Below are 17,899 nucleotides of genomic sequence, written 5' to 3' on the forward strand. Positions count from 1 at the left end.
ATGTAAACCACACTGACATTAGTATTTACAAATTAGCCATTATATGAATGGTTCTGTTACATATTTTTATGAATAAAAATGCAAACACTGAAGGATTAATGTTCTGATACATGCTGCATGACATGGATGACCCTTGAAAATATTATGTTAAGTGAATGAAGCCAATCACAAGAGACCACATACATATGATTTCATTCATATGATGATACCCAAAAAAGGGAAATCTGTAGAGACAAGCTAGATTAGGGTTCAGGGCATAAGGAGGTGAGAGCAAAATGGTTAAGGATTTCTTTTGGAGGTTGATGAAAAGGCTCATAAATTGACTGTAATGATGGTAGCATGAAATCTGTGAATATACTAAAAATCATTAAGTCGTACACTTCAAAAACACATATGCAGATAACGTAAAAACTTTTGCATTTGTAGAGGAAAACAGAAAACTGCACAAAAGAAGAATATTTTAGAATTTCTTCTGAACCTGTTATGGGTTCAGAAGAAAGAAAAATCCTACCTGTTTAGGATCCTATCTTTCTTTACACAAACTAGCTATGTATTTTCTACCTTCCCCTTAACCTACTGAGTTCTCATTTCCACCAGTCTACAGCAAATGAAATGCCTTGTTAAAGTAGCCAACAACTTCCTAGTTCCTTAATCTAATGGGTTGCTTCATTTTACCTTTAATGAAACTGTTGCCCTTTGGCTGATTTCTAAGACAAATGTTCTCATGATTCTTCTGCAATCTTTAGGACCCAGTGTCTCTTACTTATCCTCTACCTTTAAGATAGTGTTTTTCCATAGAGTTTCATCCTTGTCATTTATTGCATCTTGCTGGCCAAACTCACAAAGCAAGGGTCACCTCTACTGATGACTCCTAATCTGTAAGAGCATCCAGGCTCATTTACTTGAAAATCAGAGCTATACACTTCATCTTGCCACAGCGTTTCATCAGACACCTCAAACTATATTTATTTATAACAGAACACGCCTTACTTCATTCAGGCTTGTCCTTATTACTTCCCCTGTTAATGGGATTAACCATCAGTCCAGCTGGAAACCTAACAGCTGTTCTAACAAACCACTACTCTTCCATATCCAAATAATCACCAAGTCCTGCCACGGGATTAATTCTTCAACATCTTCCGAATAAGCCCTTTCCTCTCTGTTCTTCTCTATGTTCTCCTACCCACGCTCCCTGCTCATGATTCTCGGCCCCTCACTGATGAAGTAATCTTCCTAAAATGCACATCTCATTCTGGTATTACCCTATTCAAAATTCTGTCATGACTTCTCCACAGAGCATGCCCTACTCAGTATTTCTCAAATGGTGCACTACCACAACTCAGCGAAGATGATTTTTAATTGTTCATCATATCCCCGGCTTCCCATCAGCACTTCTTGCTCAGTAACCACCCCAGCGTGTTGGTACTGATCTAGGTTGAGGACAACTGAAGAGTCTGTCTTCATACCTTACCAACAACCTCCCCATCACTTTCTGGAATTACTTGCTACATGCCTTCCTGCCAGATGCAGTGTGCAATCTTCTCTGCCTGGGTATACCACCTCCCTCTCACACTGCTGTGGCCTAGAAATGCTCTTGTCCCTCTCAGGTTCTCATGCTCCCATTTAAAGCACTGTGAATTCAAAATTCAGCTCAGGCATTATCTTTTCAGTGCAGCCTTTCCAGATCCTCTCAGAGGTGGGATCCCATCACTGTGCTTTTATAGCACCCTGAAAAACTTCTTTTACATTTATTCTATTTTAATTATATATCATGGAGTTTTCTTTTTTCCCTAGCACATAGAAAGTGAATATTTTAGGGTCAGAGATTATATTTTGCTCACTTGTATATCTACAATGTTTAGCACAATGCTTAGCACATGATAGATACCCAACGAATACCTGTTCAATGGATTAATTTCAGTTGGGACCACTGAGGAATCAACTTGAACTGAAAAAAAGTCATGCAGAGTTGACTGACTTCACACTTACACTTCCTACTATAAGGAGACTATTTTCCATTTTAGTGGTTCTCCATTTGGGATTAAAGTTAAATGTGAAATAGAACATCAAGATGGTACTGAAACAATAAATCCTGAACGAAATTAAAGGTGTATCTTGAAGCAAGACATGAGATAAGCCTCAGCAATACTGAAGAGACTTGTTCATGTTTTTTTATAACATGTGCCGACCCAATGAACTAAAAATTTCACAAATTTTAACTACCATTCTGGGGAGCTAACATCTAGAGGAGGGGTTCTTAACCTTCGAAGCTTCTAGTCCAAGAATGGGTTGGCCAGATATTTTGTGAATAAACCTTTTTCTGGGAAGAATGCCTCAATGGGATCGATGACCTGTCAAAAAGTTAAAATCTATTTATCTAGTACCCTGGCAAAACAAAGGATTTCACAATTAGTTAGTGACTCAAACAAGCACCTTAAAAATCTTTGGGTTGGAGGTTCATAAGCTAAGCAAGAAGAAACAAAAATTCTGTATTCAGTTAAGTCCAGAAACTTGTTATAAGTGAATATACTGAGTAATTTGGCTGAGTGCTTTATCGTGAGGTATATTTCTCTCATATTTCATGATTAATGATAACTCTTTAATCTCAGTTAAGACCCAGAATATCTTAATGATTCATTTCCCAAAATTCCTACAAAGAGTATGAATTATCTTTATATCATGATATATATAATGCAAAAAAGGTATTTACACATGTGTATATAGAGGCCAGCAACATCTTAGCCCTAAGAAACTGAAATGTTTCTGGTGTACTTCAAATATTCTAATCTTATTCTAACTCAGTAATGAAAACATATATAACAAAATTATGGTACTCTAGAAGCAATGTAAACCTTATAAATTTAATTTTTACCTGGGATTGTTTTTTAATGTATTTACTAAAAATTCATGTAGATCTATGCCAGTTGAATCAGTGTATTCTTGACTGGAATCTAAAAAACAACAACACAAAAACCCAGTATAAAGTTGTTTGAAACAAATTCCTTTCCCTTCACACATGATGCATAGCAAATAAAATGAGATGCCCCACAATGAAAACTGACGAAGTAGGAAAATGGAATTTATGATGAATTCAGATGACCACAATTTTGCTACTCCTATATAATGAACATGGATTTATGTAACTGCATGTTTATATACCTTCTTAAAAAGAAAATTTCTCTCATATGTGCCACTTTAATTTACTCTGAATTCTTACAGATCCTTTTATATACTCACCACAATTCTATTTAAAAATGCCTCATTTAACAACAACAACAAAAAACTGATTCAGACAGCAAACTGAGTCTGCTTAGTTCAGTTGCAAATATAAGGAGTTAGTAATTTGGAGATATGCAGGAACTTTAGCTCTGAAAGAGTATCATAAAAAAATTTGCTTTCAAAAAAAATTTTTTTTTTTAACAAATATTCACATTTATTTCTTCTCCTTAAATGTAATATCCTTATGCTGTTTATAAAACTGGTCAACATAACCGTGTCTATAAATGTAAAAAGCATTTTTATAGGCTTGTAATGATATGATATAGTCCTTTAACATTCACTCTGAAAGATAAACATCTTGGGTTTCCAAGAATATTCTTACTGCATACTAAACATTTTGGCATTAGTTCTTTGTATTGTAAGGAATTAAAAATACATCTTTTTAATGGAATCAGTATTTAAATTATAGTGATTCCATTATTTTGATACAAAAGACAGACCAATAAATGATCATGAGTTATCTTCCTTGGTGACTTTGACATGAGGTGCAGTTTTTTGGCTAAATTATCTGATGTTTAGAACTGTGTCATGCCATTTTGCCCAGAACTATATCATCCCTTCAGTCTGTTCTGGACTCCTTTTATTAGAAATATACTATATAAAAATTATTCAAGGGGTAAAGGGTGGATTAATGGTGAAATAAAACCTTTGTTTAAAAAATACAGAAATAAATTGCAAACCTCTTGATAACATTTTTCTGGGCAACTTATCACTGGCTTTTTCTTTTTCTGCTTCATCTTTTGGGGGCTTCTCCTCTTTTTCAAATGATTGTGTTAACTGGATCTGAATTTTCTCCTGTTGGAAGGTAAAATCAGTTATTAAGTGAAAATATAAAAGTGATTCAGTTAATACCCCACATTTGTATTGCTGATTAACAAAACTGCATGGAGGAAAAAAAAGGTTTTTATTTTATCCAACCAGATTCTTCAAGTAAGAAAATACAGTAGCTTTACCATGTTAATCAAACTCTTGATAAAAAAAGTTAAAATTAATTTTTTGAGCTGAATATATCAATTGAAACATATCCACTGAAAATATCAATTAAAAATTATCTTAGAGAAAATAAATGTTTTTTATAATAGTTTCAATGAATCTACTTAAAACCCTTGGAGGATCAGAAGAAAGGTCTTTTTAACCTATTTTTGCAATGGAGATACCACATCAAACAAAAGTATGATAATTTTCATCAATCATGACAATAGGAACATATGAATGTCAGGTTAACACTTACCAAAAACTAATTTTCTTAAGTATCCACTTTAAATTCATATTCCTTCATTTTCTTATCATATAAAACTGTAAGTAAAAACTTCAAAACCAAATCCCAACTTTGATTATTTCCTGTTTGAGTCTACTATCACTGTTCCTCCTCTAAGTGCCACAAAGTTGTTTTAGAAAGATTTCAGACAAGATTGTTTCCCTTAGTGATATGTAACATTTACTTGTAAAGTAACCATTGTCTAAGACTGAAAAGGAGAACTAATTTTACATTTTTAAAACAATGTCATGACATGCAATTTCAGAACAGAAAGGAATTACTAGAAATACAGCTGAAATAGGTTAAAAATCACAAGGCTTTGATTATTCACGCAAAGTTATTAAGACAGACAGACAAACTTCCAGAACATTTCTACTAAAGATAAAGGTGTAGCCTATCTAGATGTAGGCTAAGTTGCTGTATACAGTTGTTCTTTAGTGATGGGAAATATTAGTAAATGACTTCGCTTTTCTGGGTGACGGTTGGTGGTGGCAGTAGGTACAGTAAGTCAATACTGAAAGGATATAAATTTCAAGATTCTGAAACTTGCAGCCACCATGATTTCTATTAAACATTTTTCTCCCCATATATATATATATATATATATATATATATATATATATATTTAAAATAGTATTTGGCAGAAGAGTTTCAGATCTAATACATATACATATATATGTATATATATATCCCTCCCCATTGGGTTTCTGACTGCTATTTTTATCTTTTCTCAGTTCTGATTCCTATTTCATCTTAGTTCAAAGTTGTGCTCAGAATATAGGACAAAAGTGAGGCACTGGCAAATTCCACTAAAATGACAAAACATCTGCTTTATGCCCTCCTTTGTCTTATTTACCAAATCTCATGCGTTAATCAACTTCATGTATTTGTCAGTCATTTTTCTCATTATGACTCACTTTCTAGTCTACTTTCCTTATATTTTTAACTTAAAAATGAATCCCAGAATTGTTTCAGAAGTAGAATATTTAGAAGTTTCCCTAACTTATGACTTCTATCCTGTTACTCAAGGATAATCTATGAAATCAATGTTGGAAGAAAAGATTCCACATTTAGACAGATATTAAACTATTTTATCAAGGTGAACTGTATTTAAAAATCTAGCAGATATAATGTATCTAGGCTTGTCTTCAGTTGGTACTGAGGCCTTGTTTTCAGTAGCAAATAAACAAGACATATTTTAATTTTAAAAGCCTAAGCCCTTATACATAAACTCTCTTGACTACAAATAACTGAAATGATAGCACTATCTCCATGGGCAGCCATAATTTCTTTACTCTTCACTCTGTCACTGACATCAGTTATTGAGGTCATTTCCTTCTCATAAGCTCTCATCAGACTCGAGTGACATCTCTTTTTTAATTGCCTCTCAACCTTTCAAATAATGAGTTTTATTCCAGATTAATTCCTCAAAAATCACATTCTGAATCAAGCGTTATTAGCTGGAAAGTGTCTGCTGTCAAGGATTAGATGCTAGTACATTTTATGAGAAATAATTTATTTTTCAATTCCCATTTAGGTGCAATTTAGTTAACTCAACGTTTGGAAAAAGACTTTCTATTAAAAAGAGTATCTTTTGTTCAGAGAAGGTAATAATAGGTTGTTATCCCAAAAGAAAAATTTAACTGTATCCAAGAAAAATTGAGAAATAATATATTATGTGGAACAACTGAATTTTGGTATAACCAGCTTATTCATTATCCATATGCTGCAAGTCAGCTTTTTTGAATAATATATACATCAGTATACAACATATTCTCCTTGTACTAATTTATTTCTTACATAAATTTTCACTAGACAAATTTATGTAGTACTATAAGAACCCCCACCTCCCTTCTACCTCCTATAATAATTTTCAGATAGGTGAAATGTACCACATCAAACCAAAGATCATGTTTGTTACAGTTTTTCTCAAAAAGAAGACACTTTTTCTGGATTAACAGTCTTATGAATGTCCGACTCTTCTCATTTCCTCAATCTCCTTGGACAAGTTATTCTATGGGGCTGATGGAGTAACATTTTGGTCAACAAAATGAAGAAATTAATTTTCAAAAAAACCCCATTACACTGCCTACTGCTCAACCCTGAACAGGTGTATTTGTTACTCTGACATGTACAAAAGAACTTGTAAAACTGCTTTTTAAAACTTTTTAAAACACAATTGTATTGAATTTTTTTCAGAGTGTATAAATAACTCTTCAGCCTCATCAACAAGCATGCAAAAGCCAAGTTAACATCTGAAAATGTTCTCCAGGCAATCGTTCTTAGTAAAATATTTTGAGCATATTTCTATTTTTTGGAAGTTTATTTTTTATTGCTTAAAAATATCTGTTTTTATAGAATACATACAACTATCTTCTATTTATGTAAGATTTTAAATATAAATCAAAAGTAAATTTTGATCTCTATGTTCCTTGACACTTTGTCAATAATCTATTAAAAAATCTTCTTATATAAAATAAAAGCACATAGTGCTTTTTAAAAACATAACACATTCTAAACATGTGACAACTACCTTCAGTATTTATAGATATGTTTGATGGCATTGTCTTCTACATCAAGGCAAAGCATCAACAGTCTCTGCTTGAATCAACAAACATACAACTGGCATTAAAAAAAGGGGGGTATACAATCTGTCATAGCTCTTTTTTCTCTTTCTCCTTTATTCAATCATCTCTCTTAACCAAAATATTGCCTCAATTCTTTGGAAACTAATTGTTAGGATACAGGGGGACTTCGGGTTATTTAAACTCTTAAAGCAGAACAAGCCACAAACAGCCAAAGTTGTCACACTAATAAACATCGTTAAGGGGGTCCGAAAATAATTATATGTAAATGTACAAGTGTAACATAAGACAAAGATCAATCTGTAGCTAAGATTAATAGAAAAGTAAAGTCATAGCATTAAAAAAATATATAAAAAGCAAAAAACCAAACTATTTGTTGAGCCTCAGTAGTTCTATACTTTATAAACAATGGAATAAGAAATATTAGACAACTATTAGAGCCAAGCTATTATGAAGACTGGCTTCACCATGCATTCAGGTTAAGCATAATGATACATATCAAGCAGAAGTCTTGGGTAGTCTCCACTTCACACTCAAGAGGTGTTTGACAAATTTTTAAAAGCCAAAATCAAAAGGGAAAATTTCCTCGCAATTACATTAACTGGAAGTACTACTGAAATATAACTTTTCCATAATAACTTAAAATTCCCCTGAAGCCATATTCTCAGTTAACTATAAGCCTTAGACTTACTGGTAGTTTACTCAGTAAAAACATATACAACACATGTACATGCACATACAACTTTTATTTAACATTATGAAAAAATATTCTCCAGGAAGCAGGCTTTTCCATTGTATCTGTGAATAATAATTGCTTTGCTTTGTTTATTGTTTTGGTGTTTTGGTTTTTTTTTTTTTTTTACCTGGTTCTCCTGTGATATCTCTGCTGTAGGGGGTGGTGGAGATTCTTCACACACTGCAAGGCTCCGAACTAGCTTTAACTTTGAGCTTGACTGAAGAAAAGTATTTAAAATTAACGCTACATTTCATAAATCTAGGGCTAGAGTTTAAATTTCTTTATAATAGTTTCTGCTGTGTATAGATGTAGGTGAAATGTGCAAGTTAAATATATCATTAAATACCATTAAAACTCTTTGTTATGAGGGAAAACAATAACTGCAGTTTTAAAAATAATAGCAATAGCAAGAATGGGAGTAACTTCAATCTCAAAACCCAAAGAATGATGAGAGCCATTTTCTCTACAGATAAAGAACCATTAAAGATATAAAAGCAATGCACAAAAGCGACTAGGCAAGACAAAAACCCCAAATAAAACAAAATAAGCTTTCTGCCCCAAACGAAATGTGACAAAACTAAACTGAATGCAGCGCTGTATGAAAACAAAGATTCATCAAGCATGAGGGAAGGCCCTTGGCATGCCAGCACAAAATATTTACTATACCTTAGACCTTTTTCCTGTCTGTCCAAATGACTGCAATGGCCGCTGAATACACAAGAAAGATTTGCATTAAATTTCATACTGAAACAGAAAAATTGTTTCTTAGTTCATAATCCTAAGCCACAGAGAAACTAACTGCACAGAGAACGGAAAATGAGGAAATCAGAGCTGGTTTCAAGTAAAGAAATATTGATTCCTCCCAAAAGCACACTTATAGAAGATTTTCTAAAATCCTTCTGTGAGTTGGCCATGTTCTTTAAATGAGCAAACAGCCATAATTTCTGTGTTGATTGAGCTAAACTGAATTATAAGGTAATGTCTTAGTAGCAAAATAACATACACATTGTTTGTATTCTGTAACATATTACACTTTAGTGAAAGTTGGGGGGGGGTACCTACAAGAAACCTTGAGGAATTTTAAGTAGCTGTGCCTAGCAAAGTTCCAAACTTATGATACTGAAGACAATGTTTCAAATGCTCATTGAATCAGAGTACCACCACTTCTCTACTGAGCCTTTTTAGCACTGTACTTCACCGTGCTAAAAGCCAAAATCAAAAGGGCAAATTTCATCGCAATTACATTAACTGGAAGTACTACTTAAATACAACTTTTCCATAATAACTTAAAAATTCCCCTGAAGCCATATTCTCGGTTAACTATATGATCTCTAAGTTTTTCCAGAGAGAAATCACTGCACCAAGCCTTAGACTTATTGGTAGTCTTGGTTGTACTTCACAGTACAACCCCAGTTTATCAGTCGGAATCCTATTTGTTTGGTCAAGGGTAAGAGAATGAAGTAGAAATGAAGAAAAGTGAGCAAAGTTCCAATATGCATGTTCAGCTTAACCATCAGATCATCAATCACACAATTGGGGAACCCGCTCGGGTGAGTGGCTCTGGTCTGTGATACCAGGCTTTGGCCTGAGAAAACAGCTGAAGGGCTTGTGAACTGGACTCTGGAAGATTTTCTTTGCTTCCATCTCCTTCTAATCTACCTCTCTAACCCCAAACCCAAACGGTACAAGGCTTACGTATCTATCACTTAAACTCATTAAAACCAAGGAGCCAGTTTGATACCAGTCATAAAACAACATCTTTAATACCTAGATTAGTATGCTTCACATATGAAAAAAAGCCACCATTTCATTCCAGAATCCAAAAAGGCCTTCCTTGTAGAACCAACAGAAACAATAATCTATAGCACCAGTGTGGTCTGTCTCCCATTTTGAAGTCAAAGTACTTGAAATAAGAAGCACTGTACTCTTGGGATTTTGACCCTGGATTTATTCAACAGTAAAAATCAGCAGTACCAACAACAAAAGAAAAACGGAAGAAAAAAAATAGAAATGACTTTGTTTCTTCAAGAGAAGAAATGGTACGGAGGCACGCACAAATGCACACGACAGCACTGGCTGAGAGAACTCCATGTTGGTTCTGTCTTCTGTTTACTCACTTCTTTAATTTATTCAAGAGGGTTTCTGTTACCACTACACATGGACTTAAAAGAGGCTATGTTACATAAAGTAAGGGTTTACAGAAAAAAACAGGAGAAAAATAAATAGATGAATATGAGCAAAATATACATGACTAAATAAGCTCTAAGGAAAACAATTTATGATTTATTTCAGTCTTCTGATTTAATCCCTTACAGTTCTAAACTAAGTATCAATGGCACATCACTTTCTCTTAAAATTTTATTTTTTAATGAAAAAAATCATTAACTGGCAAGTAAAAACTGCATTCATATGCTGGACTGGATTCAAATTTCTAGTTTTGCTTATGAGTAGGTGATCCTAGTCAAGTTATGTCAGTTTACTTCCCTTGTATAAAAGTTCACACTACTTGTATTAATTCTCAAAGTTCTTGAAAAAGTTCAGTAAAATGATAGATTTAAAAAATGAGGGACTTCCCTGGTGGTCTAGTGGTTAGGACTCCGCCCCCAATGCAGGGGACCCAGTTTGATCGCTGGTCAGGGAACTAAATTGCACATGCTGCAAGTAAGACCTGGTGCAACCAAATAAATATAAAAAAATATTTTCAAAAAAGAAAAAAGAAAAGGGCTCTGGGGAGGTTGTACACTGTCCCTATAGTAATGGTTTAGAATTTTCATAGATTTACACATGCTTTAACCGTCTCCGTTTTAACTCATAAGAGTTCTTTGATGAAGGAAGATTAAACCACAGAGACGTAAAATTATCTCAATGTGACTTAACATGTTCTAAGTTCCTGCTACATGCCAGACTCTGTGCCACATAGTAGGCTTATAAAGATGAATAAGACACAGATGTTGGTCTCAAGAGCCTTACAGTCCAGGATCAGTGTTACTAAACAGTCAAACAGAACCTAAGATCTTCAGAATCTTAGTCCCGTGCACTTTATATCACACCTATAAACAAAACCTTCTTGTGAGTCAAATACTATTTGTGATTGACAGAATTCTCAAGATAGCCTTCTAACATTGCCCTCCTCTGGTAAATTAATGAAATGCTAATCTAAATAAGGTTGTGAAAGAATTTTGCATATGTAATTAAAGTACCAAGTCAGTTGCTCTTAAGATAGAGATAATTCAGCTGGGTCTCACCCAAACAAGCAAGCCCTTTAAAATTTCTTTGGTTGGGAGGGAGGCGGCAGGTCAGATGCAAAGGGTGAGAAGGACCTGACACTGCACTGCTGGCTTTGAAGACAGAGGGGACAGAAGAGGGCTACAGGCAGCTTCCCGGGGCACAGAGTGGCCTGTGGCCAAAAGTCAGCCAGGAAACACGGACCTCAGACCCCCAGCTGCCAAACACTAAGGCGCTGCTGTTGTTGGTATGAGTGTGAACACAAACTCTTCTCCAGAGTCTTCAGATTAAGGGCCCCCAGCCTGGCCAACACCTCTGCTTTTAGCCTTGAGAAACCCTAAGCAGAGAACTCAGTTGAGCTCAACTGAACTCCCAACTTACATAACTATGAGTTGACAACTGGACATTGTTTTAATCCTCTAAGTTTGTGGTGGTATGTTATGCAGCAATAGAAAGCTACTACATAAGTAAAGCATAAACTGCCAAAGTGGCATTATTCAATAAAAATCACTTATTTCATATCAAATGATAAAAGATCCTAATTACATAATAAATACCAGAAAATCTGCCACATACATACATGCAAACACAACAGAGAAAAGAAGTTTGGTTTTAAATAAGAATGAATTATTTCTAAAGTGGATTTTATTATTTAAAGCATGTCTTTCACTTTTCCACCCCCATTCCGCTCCACCCCTCCATCCTCCATGTGGCCTACATATATTTGCATATTTTAGCTCAGCCCAAGCCAAGCCTCCTTCTCAATTTTTTTTTACTGTGGAGAAGTACATATAAAATTTACCATTTTAATCATTTTTAAGTGTGCAGTTCAGTTTAAATATACTCAAAATGTTGTCACCATCCACACACTGCATATCTGTAACTCTTTTCATCTTGTAGCCATTAAACATTACTCCCCATCTTCTCTCATTCTAACCCCTGGTGACTACCATTCTACTTTCCGTCTCTGATTTTGAATCAAAGTACCTCATGTTAATGGAATCACAAAGTGCTTATCTTTTAATGACTGACAGTATAATAACCCCCGAGTTCATCCATGTTGCAGCATATCACATAATTTCTTTCTTTTTTAAGGCTACATGTTATTCCATTGTATGCATATTCCATATTTTGCTTATCTCTTTATCTCAAGATAAATGCATTTGGCTTGACTCCATGTTTAACTATTGTGATTAATGCTGCTATGAACACGGGTGTACAAATATCTCTTCAAGATTCTGCTTTCAATTCTTCTGGTGTATATCCCGAAGTGTAATTGCTGGATCACACACTAACTCCATTTTCAATTTTTTTAAGAACTGCCATTCTGTTTCCCATAATGTCTGTATCATTTTAAATTCCCAACAACAGTGTACAAGAGTTCTAATTTCCCCACATCCTTGCCAACACTTGTTTTTCTACTTTTTGATAGTAGCCCTCCTAATGGTATAACATAGTATCTCATATTTCTGATCTGCATTTCCATAGTGATTAGTGATGCTAAGTATCTATTCATGTACTTACTGGCCATTTGTATAACTTCTTTAAAAATGTGTATATTTAAATCCTTTCTCCATTTTTGAATTGGGTTGTTTGGGGTTTTGTTGTTGTGTTTTAGGAGTTCTCTATATATTATGGTTATAATATCTTCTCAGACAAATGATTTGCAAATATTTTCTCTTAGTCTATGGATTGTCTTTTTACTCTATTTATAGTCTTTTGCTGTAAAAAAAATTTTAAATTCTCATTAAGTCCAAATTGCCAGCTTGTGCTGTGACAGCCAGGAAATCACTGCCAAATTCAATGTTGTAAAGCTTTTGTCCTATGTTTCCCCCCACCTCTTCTTAAGAGATTGTGATTTTTTTTTTCCAATTTGGTACTCTGATTAGAAAAAGAACAATGTGAATCATGCTTCATTATGCTAATCAAGAGTACCAAATTTTGATACTGATTAGAGTAAGAACATGAGATCAGTAAGAATAAACACTGAATTATTACTAAAATACTGTGATACAGCTTCACATTGATTGTACATAGAGAAAAAATAACACTGGAGTTAAGGCAATAACCACATGTGCAAACCAAATACATTACCCTGACATAGTCTTCAGTAAAAAGCTTTTTCCTTAGGTGATGGTTAATATTGTTGTATGTGGGTCAGTCTTCTCTTGAAGGATTAGGTTTGAATGGCTTCATTAAAAAGATCCCTCTTACTGGCCCACAATGGTCAGAAGTAGTCTTTGATGATCTCCTCTCATGTCATTTGAAACTACTGGGTCCAGAGTCTTCTGATACATTTGACTGAACATCTCTTCTATTGGGTCGGGCAAAAAGTTCCTTAGGGCATTTCTATAACATATGCATAAACCTAAACCAACTTTTTGGCCAACCCAATACATGTTACATGATCAATATCACTTCAAGGGACCACAATCCTGACCAGCATGAAGTCGTCTGTGCCAGCATCTTTCACAGAATAGTACAACCTCTCAGCAAAGAAAGTTGGGTGGCTCGGGGCAAACTGCAAGATGGTCTTCAGAACACTTTCGACACTTCTGTAAAACTCATGGTTGATATACTGCTTAATAAAGCTCCGTTAGCCATCCTGGAATGTCTCCGCAACAGCTTTCAGCTAAAGAAAGCTTCTTGTGGCATGAATCAAGATAAAGTAAGATTCACATGTCCCGAGTCTTCACCCCTTACCAGCTTGATAAAGATACTGAGCACTTACTGAACCAACTGGTGGTTTATTTGTGTGTGTGTGGGGGGGGGAGGGGGTAGGGGGGCGGAGAAACACTTTACTTAACCCTTTCAAATCCAACCAACTTAAAATCAATCTGGTGTCTTATCTGGCTCTCATCAGTGAAGTCTCAAAAAATTAAAAGCAAGTCCCATTCCAAGGGTGGCCCTTTGGAGTGTCCTCATTTCAGCAAATGTTGAAACTTATACAAGATTCAAAAAGTCTGAGTTCACTGTAAAATGCACTAAACACAGATGCTAGTTTTAGGGGAGTTGGGCCCAAACAAGGTTGGGAAAGATCATGAATGGGGCAGCATGGTGCTCCAGAAGTACACAAAGGTAGAAGGCTAGGGTTGAGTCCTGCCTGTGCCACTGGATCTCCAGGTGACACTGGCAATTCATTGAAATAAGCTTCTGAAAAACAGGTTTGTGGGGCTCAATTTTGAGTTGCGACTCTTGAGTTCTGTGACTCTAATGCCAAAATGCCTTGAGCTCCTCTAGCCAATTCAGGATCCTTTTTGGAAGAAATGTCATCAGAGGGCATTGTTCCTCTGGTATTTCTTCCTCAGGTTCATGAAGGATGGTGGCGGTAAAGGTAACTTTCACAAAGGTGTGCAGTTTTCAAATGGAAACCCAGCCACCCTGAGGCCATCAATAAACACTTTTGCCCTAGACCTGAGCACTGACTTTTTTCTTAGAAATACCATTCTCTCTCTGGTAAAAGTGAGCTGTTCCAGCAACTTTCCTCCCACTCTGTGGGGACAAGATCAGCATGTCTTCTCTGCAATGTAGGTTTTTGCTGTGGGCATCACACAGGGCCTGTGATCCTGGAAGATGCCAAGGGGCAGGGTATATGGCTTCACTAATCATTTGATAGGAGAATCTTCCACAGCTTAACAGTTGTTTTCTTGTATCAGTGCTATTCAACGTACTGCCCACAGACCTGTAAATGGGTAATACTGGCATCACCTGGGAGCTTGCTGAGATGCAGAATCTTGGCAGTCTCACCCCACACCTTCTTCAGTCTCTTTTGTGGTTTTGCAGTCTTCAGCCTTTGCCCTTCTTAAAGTTGACTTTATAAATGGGTCCAGCAGCTCTGGCACTATGGCCCCTTTCCTCTTGGGTATGCAGTTTATAACAGGCATCTTGGGCAGCGGAATGTCTTAGAGGCAGGCCTGGGGACTAAGAAAGCTCTCTTGGCTGGCCCCTTTGGTGTTATGTCTAAGAAGTCATCACCAAAACCAAGTCACGAAGCTTTCTTCCAGTGTTTTCTTCTAAGAATTTTAGAGTTTTACAGCTCTTAGAGGTCTTTGATTCATTTTGTGTTAATTTCTATATATGGTCTTAGGTAAGAGTCCAAGCTCATTCTTTTGCCTGTGGACATCTAGTTTTCCCAGCACCATTTAAAAAAAGACTATCCTTTCTTCATTGCCTTAGCACTCCTATCAAGAATCATCCAATCATATATCCAAGAATTTATTTCTGGGCTCTCTAGTCTATTCCACTGGTTTATATGTCTGTCTTTATGCCAGCACCAGACTGCTTTGATTACTGTAGCTGTGTAGTAAGTTTTGAAGTCATGAACTGACCCCTCCAGTTTTGTTCTTTTTCAAGAATGTTTTGACTATTCCAGGTCCTTTGAAGTCCCACATGAATTTTAGAATGGGATTTTCTATTTTTGCAAAAATGACATTTGATTTTGACGGGAATTGCACTAATCTGTGGATCACTTTGGGCAGTATTAACATTTTAACAATACTGATGTCTCCAATTCAAGACAATGAATATACTTCAATTTAATTATGTCATCTGTAATTTCTTTCAGCATTGTTTTGTAGTTTTCACTGAACAAATCTTTCACCCCCTTGATTAAGTTAATTCCTAAGTATTTTATTCTGTTTAATCCTTCTGCATATCGAACTGCTTTTGCAATTTCCTTTTCAGATTGTTCACTGTTTATATATAAAAATCCAACTGATTTTTGTGTGCTGACTTTGTGTTCTGCTACTTTACTTGAATTCATTTATAGGAATAGTGTGTGTGTGGCAATAGAAACAATGCTAATCAAAAACTCTTTGCATAATTATTTGGGACCATACCAACAATTCAGAACTCCATAGCAATTATGTGGGAAAGTGAACTTCTTGAGATTAATGTGACAGATTGCTTGAATTAACTCTAAATGTAGTCATAAAAATTCTTAAAAGATTATAGTCCCTAATAAAACTGAATAAAAAACACAATCAACACTGTCATACAAGTGAAATTATTTATACAAGAAGTGGTCAAAGAGCTTTCTATTAATTAAGATAATATCTGCTTGGAAACATTCAAGGAGATGGATGTCTAATGTCTGCTGGCCTCTCTCCAGCTTGATGATATTATTGTTATTATTATCATGGCTTATGTAGCTTTATTGAAGAAAAAATCAATTACTAGCAGAGCTATTAGTTGATTACTCATCCACTGACAACTGGCATCATTTATTGAGTGCTATATTAAACACTGTATTCAAAGACAGATTAACTAACAGCACCAAGACTCCTAACAATATATACATAAAAATTACAAAATGTTTGAGACCCTGTTTTAGAATACAAAGGGTGTTTGACTTCCAATTTCCACTCTCTGTAGAACAAGACCAGGTCATTCCTTTATTGACATGGATAAAATACATCACATTTTCTGTACTGCTGCTGCTATAAATTCAACACCAATTCTCCAGCACATCAGTTATGAACATGAAGCATATCATGTAACCTCAAACCTCTAACAGGGGACGGTTTAAACAAGGATGGATACTGCTAGAATAATGCTGCTTCCTTTGATGTGACAACTCAGCATCCATCTCCCTCCCCCTCAGATGAATTCTTCACCATGATAAAGCAGAGTGAGGAATGGTTTCAGTCTCATAACCAAGTTAGAATGAAGAAACTGGCCACATAATACACATGCTCCATTAAAAAAAAAAAAAAAAAGGCACCTTGGGCAACTGTCCTCTTGTACTTTACAGTTTCCAGAACCATTTATTCTCTGAAGATAGAACTTATGTCTTCTCAAGTGAGCACATGAATGAATGGATGGAGGTAAACAAAAAATAAAATGAAAAAAGATGAGGCCTGACAGGAGAGCACCCAGATAAGAAAATCAAAAAAGGTACAATAATTTAAAGTTTATTCCAGCTATGATGAAGGTTATTCTAACTTTAAGGTAGCAACACATGGCACAGTCTGAGTCCATTCCCAAGATACTCAGTAGTGCTTATCTCTGTTTTATAGATCCATGCAATCTCTGGCACCAGGGAATCATCTAAGTTTGGATCACATATCAGTGAACAAATGGATAAAAGAACAGTTTATATAAAAATATCTTTAACAAATAGTAGAAAATCATAAGAGTTCTTTATATTAATTTTATACTATGACATCCCTTCATTCAAAAATTAGTTTTCCTCAATAAAATACTAAAAGGATGGTCAGGAAATTAAGACTTGGAAACAGATGAAAAGTTTGCTTTCTTAAGAAAACATTTCCATTTTCCTAAGTCACTTTTAATCAGCACATACATGTAAATTTGAGTAAAAATAATAGTTGCTGTTTAAAATGAAACCTTCAGGAAGTATCTTAGAGGTAGAAAAAGAAGATGAAATGTCTACTAGTATCTTAGAAAAAAAGGCATTTCGTAATAGGTAACTCCATATTAAGAGGTAACTATATAAAACAGATTTTTCTTTTTTAACAAGACACTATTCCCTTTTCATTCTTAAAACAGTTGACTTATTTATATTAAAACAAAAAAATTTTTCTAATTTTGTCTACTTCCATTCCTAAAATCTCTGTGTACATTATTTCGACTGTAAACCCCTTGCCAGATACCTTGTATAGAGGCATGTTGAACCTCAAAATCTCCAAGCAGAGTAAAAAATCCATGTAAAAGTAAAATCTTAAAAAACATTTGAATAAACAAGGAATACAGCATTTCAGTGGATTAACATAAAACGAACTCTCGTATTCTCTTTTTTCCTCTTCCCAGTCTTTATACTCACCATGCTATATGGAACGTGATATGAGAGACCAA

General features: G+C 35.0%; 1 protein-coding gene across 18 annotated transcripts in view; it reads right to left on the minus strand.

Moving 5' to 3' along the window:
• Positions 1-17,899, minus strand: part of R3HDM1 (R3H domain containing 1) — a 162,946-nt gene that overhangs the window by 70,030 nt on the left and 75,017 nt on the right. For 11 of the 18 annotated variants that reach the window (XM_061439167.1, XM_061439196.1, XM_061439235.1 and 8 more), the window contains 4 exons: positions 8,525-8,566; positions 7,986-8,075; positions 3,960-4,074; positions 2,873-2,951 (listed from right to left, as the gene is read on the minus strand). In XM_061439167.1, the coding sequence (XP_061295151.1) occupies positions 2,873-2,951; positions 3,960-4,074; positions 7,986-8,075; positions 8,525-8,566 (326 nt within the window). Of the gene's footprint in view, positions 1-2,872; positions 2,952-3,959; positions 4,075-7,985; positions 8,076-8,524; positions 8,567-17,899 lie in introns of those variants that run through there. The other 7 variants (XM_061439274.1, XM_061439251.1, XM_061439242.1 and 4 more) reach the window with 3 other exon arrangements.

This window comes from Bos javanicus, chromosome 2 (assembly GCF_032452875.1).
Source record: "Bos javanicus breed banteng chromosome 2, ARS-OSU_banteng_1.0, whole genome shotgun sequence".
Classification (NCBI taxonomy): Eukaryota; Metazoa; Chordata; class Mammalia; order Artiodactyla; family Bovidae; genus Bos; species Bos javanicus.